At 46.4% G+C, this 8855-nt stretch overlaps 2 protein-coding genes across 2 annotated transcripts; both read left to right on the top strand.

The window, feature by feature from the left end:
* Positions 1 to 817: 817 nt before the first annotated feature.
* EV422DRAFT_502359 (uncharacterized protein) lies at positions 818 to 3007 on the top strand (the record flags this gene model as incomplete). The annotated part of the gene is made up of 1 exon (XM_053068261.1): positions 818 to 3007. One exon carries the CDS (start codon positions 818 to 820, stop codon positions 3005 to 3007), a length of 2190 nt encoding a protein of 729 aa, XP_052929822.1.
* A 592-nt stretch (positions 3008 to 3599) lies between these two features.
* EV422DRAFT_502358 (uncharacterized protein) lies at positions 3600 to 6290 on the top strand (the record flags this gene model as incomplete). Its single annotated transcript, XM_053068260.1, has 3 exons — positions 3600 to 4851; positions 4897 to 5028; positions 5107 to 6290. 3 exons carry the CDS (start codon positions 3600 to 3602, stop codon positions 6288 to 6290), a joined length of 2568 nt encoding a protein of 855 aa, XP_052929821.1.
* Between the last annotated feature and the right edge of the window lie 2565 nt (positions 6291 to 8855).

Raw genomic sequence — 8855 nt, 5'->3', positions numbered from 1 at the left:
TACAGGCAGAGAGGTACGTTTTTCGACTACTCGCAGCCAATCCTATCCGTCCATTCTTTTGTTGGACGGTATCGGCATAACGGTTGATAAGTTTCTTTGCTAGTTCAATGTTCATTGCTGTGTCGTTCTTTGGTTGTGCATAAACCATTACTCGTTTTTACTCTTTAAAAAAGAAATTTAATCACAGCGCTAATATCGATCTTAAACGCATGTTTATGTCATCGCGCGCGAATACTTACAGGTGGAACTCCGATTTCATCAGGATTCAAGAAAACACCCACCCCCAAACAAAACTTTAATCAGTACAGAACCACCCCCACTTCCCCGAGTATGATCATGCAGAATCGCCCACACCTGCGCCGTCTATTCAGCCGAAACCACCCCCGCGGCAAGGTTACTAAAATTAAGCATTCACCCACATGAGGAGTGAGTAAAAATGGTACAGAAACAAATCACCCCCAAGAGGGGGTGATTTGACTCTTCTCGAAACAAAAAACGGTGGGTGTTTTCTTTCCATAACTGAGCAGAGCAAGCGGGGGTGTTTTTTACCTCCCGTTTTCCAACACCCGCGGGGGTGTTTCCTGTCGGTTACCACCTGGGTACTGTTTCTACATGTTGATATCATTTACTTTACAGTTAGGTGAGGTTGCGGATGTTGTTCTTTCCCGTTTGCGGAAAGGAAAACCGCCACGAAAAAATATAAAAGGGTAAAAAAATGTTTGTTTCCCTTCAAAAAATTTCAAACAGTTCCTCACTCTTAACAACTATTGCACACAACCGCTTTCGCCATAACTTTCAACCAACGCACGTTCTCAACATGCAAAAACGCCAAAACACCATGGAATTGGCTCCGAAGCGCATCAAAAAAGCCAAACGTACCGTCCAAAGGGCTGAACCGGGGTCTTTAAATGTGATCAATAACGAAGTGAATTGCAATGAAGACCATATCGACTTCCCAGTTGCGTTGGACTTGGACAATATTTTCGATATCGATCCTATGAATTTGAGCATCGAGCCATTGGATTCTCCTTCGACTCAAAACACTCCGACGATCAACAAGCCCGGTCTCGTTGGCTTGCAGATGGATGTCAATCAAAATGAAAACGTCATGATTGACAACCAAACCGATGTCAATAACGATCATCCCCAGGTACGTCTGGACGATGTGCCTGACCGAATCCTTCCGGGCACTCCGAGTGTCAACCCGCCCGATATCCCTAGATTGCAGATGAAAGTCAATGAAAACGAAGAGATCCAGATTGACAACAACCAAATCGCCGCCAACAATGATGACCCCCAGGAACGTCACAAATCTATCGATGGCAGCACCGCGCTTGTTTCTCATGAAGATCTGGCTTCTTCGCAGAAGGCAGGATCGACTCATGATATGTTCCAGTGTCAATGCAAACCGTGCACTATCCGTGTTTCGTTTTGGGAATTTGGCCATGCTTTGATAGCACACATAAACCCGAAATCAACAGAGGACAAAAAGAAAAAGGGTCAATGGGTAACCCCTGCCGCCGAGTTCTTCGAACGGTTTTATGGGCATCTCATTCGATTGAACGACACCAAAGGCTTCGTACGATGGAATCCTGCGACGCGCACAAACACCCACTTCGACAAAACAGCCTTCACCGCGTACGTTGGTCAAGTATTATTCGATTGTTTTAATACCACCGACAAGAATCAAAGCGAAGGCGCAAAGCATGAAATTGGTAAAGGAGCCAAGAAGGTTGTCGACATCATATTCGGACGATTGCGATGGAGGGAGGCTGAGGACGCCAAGCCTCCTGTGGACAACAGCCATCTGATCGCTTTCAGAAACGGCCTTGTTTACGACCGAAAAGTCGGTGAATATCGGGAGCGCACCGATGAAGACGGCGATATTGAAGCGTTTGACTATGATCTTGTTGAGTGGGATCCCGAGAAGTATCCCAAACAGCGGTACTTGTGGGATGCCTTTTGCAAAATGTGGCCTGATTCCTCCGATCGTTTCTTCGGGCTCACCAATCTCAGTACCATCCTGGGAAGCAGACGCGGTCTTCGTGAACTGCTTATACTTTACGGTCCAAGTTCCAATGGCAAAAGTTTGGTTGGAAGATTGATGAAACTTATGACATGTTATCGGTTTCTGGGAGCGACCGCCAGCAGCCTACAAAGCAAACCGGGGAACGGAAATAAGCCGTCTGACATTCACTGGAAAATGGGGCAAAAATCAACACTTATCACTTGGTTTTCTGAAGGGGATGAGAAGGATTTGTATTCCGGCTCGGCCGTCAAAATGGCTGTCGGAGGAGATTCTGCGTACGTTAGGAGGGCTTATGGCAAGAATGAAGAACTTACGATAACGGGATTGGTTGTTCTCGCTACAAATCATCTTCCATATTTCGATTGTGGACTCTACGACAACGATCACAGAGATATTACGGACAAGTTGGTTGTAATACCTTGCAAATCGAAGTTCGTCAGCGCTCATGAACATGAAGATCCGAGTCAACATGTATATTACAAGGACGGTGAACTCGACCGGCTCATCAACAACGAAGACCGGGACTTAGCGAGTGCCATGATGGCACTCATGGTTTCTTTGCATCACGATCATCTTCAAACGGAAGAATATCCATTACTGAGCAAGCCCGCGTCAGTGATTTCAGCGACTGCAGATTTAGTCACAAGAGTGCATCCGTATCGAACTTTTGTAAAAGAAATGTGCGCTATTGAAGAAGGCGCCAAAATGCGACAATGCATGGCTATGGCGTGCCTCCAAAATTGGACAAAACAGCATCCAGTATGGCGCAAATGCTCACCGCGGACCCAGGATTTCAAGGCTTTCCTGCTTCACGCGTACCCTGCCGTCTCCTTTGGTACGAACCGACGAATCGACGGGGTCCAAACAACCGGGTTTTACGGGATCCGGTTGAAGGAAGAGGAGGGGGACAAACATGGAGGACGTGATAAGTTCCTACTGAGCGATATTGACATCCTATCAAAAGCCATTGAAGAGTAGTTTGTGGAAATATGCGTTACAATTGTAAATAAGTAAATAGTTCCTTGTACATATCAATTTGAATGAATTTCAAAGAAACAATGCGTCCTTGGTATCCAAAGCGCTCTCCTTCAGGCAAAATTAATTACCCGGAAGGAACTCGAAAATGCAAGACCGCTGAATGCCAATCAGAACCTATTCCCTACATCAAAAATCGGCCATACTGCTACGATTGTTGGGTCAAGTCAAAGGAACCTAAAGGTTTCAAGATAGAATTCGATTCGGATTGATCCCGATCATCTGATTTCGTACTCAAAGGCTCTTTCAGTGTCCTTTTGATGGTGATGTGTCTCCGCGTCCTGCATGATTCTACATTACCCAAAATTCGCGCAACAGTGGATGCGGCAATATCTAGTTTTCTAGCAAGATCACGGACGCTCCGGCCTGTGACAGTCTTGATTTCTCCATCCTCAAAGAGTGATGCAATATAGTTGTAAGGAATGTACATCTTTGTAGCAATAACGATGCTTCTTTATTGGTACATATATGTTTATTTTTGTTACTTGCGTTTAAATGCCATTTAAACTTCTAAGTGTATTCTTAGTAAAGCACCATGTCTTCCAAATTTGCTGCTCACGTTGAATCCAAACCTATCAGAGACATCTATCATTTCAAGGAATCTTACTTCGGAGGTGTTCCCGAGTTCAATTGGACACTCGAAGAATACGAAAAGAAACATATGGAACACAAGTGGCTTACCGAAAACTTTACAAAATTGGGCGCCAATGACAAGATCAAATTGTTTGTCGATTTCGATATGAGATTTGAGGAAGAATCCGATCTGCCCTCTGAAGAAGTCGAGACTGAAATCCGTAAAGGTGTTGATAAAGTATTTACCTCCTTGTATTTAAATGAGGATATTACTTTTCATTCTGCGTTCCGTACAATGGGATACGCTCCTAAGCACACCAAGGACAAAAATGGTAAATACGTCGAAACCGGTGGTGGATATAAAGTCTCTTATCGCCTATGGGCAGACGGTATGTATACGACCCGGAATGAAATGAAGAAGAAACTCAAGAAATTCATCCCAGATTTGTCCGACTTCCCGGATGTTGTTCGAGACTACAATTTCAAGGATGGATTTTTTGATCTTTCTGTCTATGACAACAATCGGTCCATGGTGATGGTGGACAAAGTCAAAAATCGTTGGGATAACCGACTTCTCATCAAAAGCGAACCGGATGCACCAATCTCTTCGTATATCATTCAATATGTAGAGGCGGACTGGACCCCGGTTGAATGGACAATTCAATCTGATAGTAGAAAGCGTCCTGCCAATGATGAATTTGTCCTGGTTCCGGACTCGGACCTTGAAGACCAACCGCAACCAAAGAAGAAAAAGGCAAAATATCCTATTTACAACGATGCTAATACGGAGGTAATCAGCACTATTTACGATTCAGTTACCAAACTCTGTGGAAAAACGGAATATTTGGAAAGAGATTTTGGGGCCGTACAACAATATGAGGATGCGATTGTGGTATTTTTGAGAACCACATACTGCATGTTGCACCACGCAGAACACGATGTCTCCGTTCCCAAAATATTCTTCATAGTGGATCGAAAAAAATTCACGTTCAAATGTCAGCACTGTGAACGCTCAAAAACCTATGTTCATAAAAGCAAAAAGATCTTGGACTTGTTCCCGCCCATTACTGAACCCGCAAAAACGAGTGAAGAAAAGGATATTGTTGTAACTTGTGAAGATTTGGAAGGTCTAACAGGTTGGGAGAAGTTTGATTTCCGCCGAATTTTGAATATTAGCCACAAGAATACCGCTGAATGGTTCATTGAAGAGCGAGGTGAGACTTTATTAAAACATTCAAGCGGCTTGATGTTTGTTCTAGGCAAAGATAATATCTGGCGAAAGTATGAGGGCGGGGTCCGAAATAGCGACTTGAATCTTCAGATTGCAGACACGTTGATTAGCAGTTTTGAGAAACTACTAGATGATTTTGAATCACAAAAAAGTGAGCACGGTAAGTATTTGAAACTGCGATTGATTTACGAAAAGTTTCGAATGCTGATCGAGGAGACTACGTACTCCATCAATGTAGCACAGAACGTGGAACGGCTCTGTATCGCAAACGACACCTGCATCGAACTTTTTCTCTCAAAGCCTCACCTATTTGCTTTTAACGATAAAGTGTACGACCTGATTGAAGGAGAGGCAAGACCCATCAAATGGGATGATTACATACTATTCACATGTGGTTACAACTATCCGACGACACGAAGCCCTGAGATGCGTGAGAAGATTGAAAACTTTTACCAATCTATATTCCGAACTGAAGAATTGATGACTTACCGACTTTGCAATGTTGCGAGGTGTCTCTACGGAGAACTAGTTGAGGAAATCTTCACAATCCTCAAGGGGCCGGGTCGGAACGGAAAGGGTGTGGAAGGTACTCTCCTTGCTGTTACGTTTGGAAATTACTTCTATACCTTGGACAAGAAAAACTTTACCCGAGAGCAGCAAGATGTTGACAAAGCAAACTCGCAACTATACAATTGCTTCGGAAAGAGGTATCTGATGACAAGCGAAACAAATAAGAATGATCGATTTTTATCTGAAATGTTCAAGAAAGTGTCAGGGAATGATAAGATAACAGTGAGAACACTTAACGGTAAACCCATCAGTTTTCCAATCACTGGGCAAACCAATGTTCAGACAAATGAAGACCCGGTCTTTGATAAAATAGACCTCGCATTGTGCAATCGGGTGCGAATGCAAGAGTTTCCATACAGTTTCACTCTCAATGGCTCTGAACCAATCGAGGAAGAGGGAGATGGAATTCAGGAGGAACAACTTCAAAAAGAAGGTGATATGAAATTGAAAGGATACTTCAAAACGAATGCATGTCGGGACGAGTTCATCTTGCTTCTCATTGGCATATTCCGCAAACGTTTTGTGAAGGAAGATAAAACCCTCAATATGAGCATTGAAGTCCCTGCAGAGGTACGAGCCTTCACCCAAAAGAACCTAGCGAACAGTTTGGCAGCAGCGAAATGGTTGAAGTTCCACTACGATATCACAGGAAGTGATGAGGACCGAGTGACGAGATCTGATTTATACAAGGAGTATTCCGTTACGGTTCTCGATCAATCGAGGCGCGTCGGAAAGCAGCAATTCTTCAAAGAACTAACAACCATTCAAATCAAGGAACGAAAAATAAGAGGGAACATATGGTTCCTCGGACTGAAAAAGGCGACCAGAGAAGGAGAGACGTATATAGAATAAGCGGGGGGCATTTTGAGAAGTGGGGCAAAGTGAAAATGCCCCCCTAGAGGAATGTAGAGAAGTGGAAAGAAAAGAGAGAGTGAGGACGGGATAATAGATGTAGGGGGGCATTTTGGCAGTTTCAAAACCTATGAGAGAATATATAAAAAGTATTTGAGAAGCAATAATGAGAAAAGAAGTGTGATTTGTGTGGGAGAGGGTGGGTTCGAAAATTGCCTTTTTGCCCCCCTACATGAAATATGGTATGGGCGAATAGATAGGAAGGGTAGTTTGGCTAGACGCATGTAGGCGGCCTTTTGTTTTGCCCCCCTTTTTCAAAAATGCCCCCGCAGACGGGAAAAAGATACAGGGGGGGCATTTTGGCAGTTTCTAAACCTATGAGAGGATATATGAAAAGTTTTGAAAAGAAGAATGAGAAAAGGATGTCTCTTTTTGGTGGTGAGAGTTGGTTCGAAAATTGCCTTTTTGCCCCCCTACATGGAACAGGGAATGGGGAAGTAGTAGAAAGGTTGGTTGGACTCGACGCATGTAGGGGGGAATTTTGACTTTGCCCCCCTTTTCCCAAATGCGCAAGGATGGTTAATGGCTGAAAGGCTTGTGCGGTTAATGCATAACACCGAAGGTGTAGGGTACATTGTTAATACATTACACCATACACCCGCCAGTACGGTTAATGCATTACACTTTCAGCAGCCGTTACGGTTAATGCACAGTGTTGAGTGGAGTCAGTACGGTTAATGCACAGTGCAATTGTATAGTGGATCAGTGCATAGCATAAACCAATGGTTTATGCTATGCACTGATCCACCCGTTGACGCACCCCACGACGGCGACGAAGAAGACCCCAACAATGACGGCAAGGGAAACGACAAAGACGGCCAGGACAACCAAGTCAGCGAGAGTTCCCACACCGACCAAGCCGAGCTGCGCAACAACCCGGACGACGACAACAGCGGCGCAGAGGAGCTTGACCCTAAAAGCCTCCTCAAACTCATGGCGCAGATGGAAGCCAGCTTCGCCGACGTCGTGAACGAAACCCGCAAGCAAGCTGCCGCTGACAAGGCCGATATCCTTGCCCGTCAAGCCAACCTTTACCGTCTTGTTAAAGAATCCCACAAAAACACCAAACGCCTTGAACGTCTCCTTACCCTACAAGTCCAACAAAACCAACAACACCCAACCCACACCACCGCCAAACCTCAGACCCCCTTTACCTTCAGCAACGTACGCCCTGTAAACCGTACACTGGCCTCACCCGCTCAATCCCACCTACCTTCCCCGGTAACACCCCCTGAGCTGCAAGCGCGCGGCGACACGACCAACTTCGTCCCCGAAGGCCCCATCGCCAAATCCCTCCGTGAAGGCCTCGCTACGTTCGACGGCATTTCCCGCCCAACCAAGTCGGCGAACGAATTCCTCACCCGCCTCGACCGATACTTTGCCGCAATCCCCGAAGTCCCTGATGTCATGAAGATCTCGTTGGCGGCATCCAAGCTCAAAGATACTGCCGAACAATGGTACGAGCAGGCAGAGGCCACCATCCTTACCTGGGAAGCGTTCAAGGACGGACTACGCAACCGGTTCATTCCACCCAACGCGGAAGAGCATGCTCTCCTTGCCCTCGAACGGCTCTGCCAGACGGGCTCAATCGACGAGTACTACCAAAAGTTCTCTGCACTCCTCCTCGAGGTACCGGAGATGTCAGACAAACAAGCCTGCCACGCCTTCCGCAAAAGGCTGCCACCCGGGATCCAACGATTGCTCGCCGCCAACCCATCGAGCTTGACCATGTCCCTTGCCGAGCTCGTTACGTTAGCCGACAACGTCTACTCCGTCGACAGCGCCCGGCGCGAAGAAGCCTACAAAGACTAACGACCTCCGGCGAAACAGTGGCCCCCCTCCAACAAACGTGCTGCAGTCGACGCTGTGGGCACCGGTCCGGCTACTAAGCGCCTGCGCAAGCTTACCAACAACGAACGCCAACGTCTCCGGGACCAAGGCGCCTGTTATGGACGACGCGCCCATACCATAAGCTCAACTACTGACAGCCGCCAATGTCAACCGCCAAATGTCAAACGCCAATGTCAATGTCAATGTCAGTGTCAATGTCAGTGTCAATGTCAGTGTCAATGTCAATGTCAATGCCACTCCCCCTCTCTCCTCTCATTTCGCCAATCCTCTTGCAATATCGTTACTCCTCCTCTCTCCTCTCATTTTGCCAATCCCCCCTCGGCTTCTCCACACCCCCCACTACTTCCCCATAGCCAGCAGCTGTAGCAATGCTCTCGACGCTCGCCACGCACGCTCTAGGAGCATAGCTGGCGCCCCCCCAGTCCCCTCTTGTTGTTGTTGTTCTCTGATCTGCTGGGTTGCCTATCTATAAATAGCCGGCCTCTCTTCGTCCATTCCCTTCCTCCCCAGCAGATCAACACCAGTTCTTCTCATCTCCTGTTCCAGTCCTTGTTTCTTGTTTCGCCAATACAATCTCTTGTCGCCTATCACACTCGCCCTGTCTTCTCTACTTCGCTTCCGCCCCCGTCGTCGAGATCATAACAGCGCCTGTTT

The sequence above is a fragment of the Fimicolochytrium jonesii genome, assembly GCF_025526975.1.
Source record: "Fimicolochytrium jonesii strain JEL569 chromosome Unknown EV422scaffold_1, whole genome shotgun sequence".
NCBI classification, from domain to species: Eukaryota; Fungi; Chytridiomycota; class Chytridiomycetes; order Spizellomycetales; family Powellomycetaceae; genus Fimicolochytrium; species Fimicolochytrium jonesii.
The sequence above is the reverse complement of the archived record's forward strand: the minus strand, read 5'-3'. Positions and strand labels throughout refer to the sequence as shown.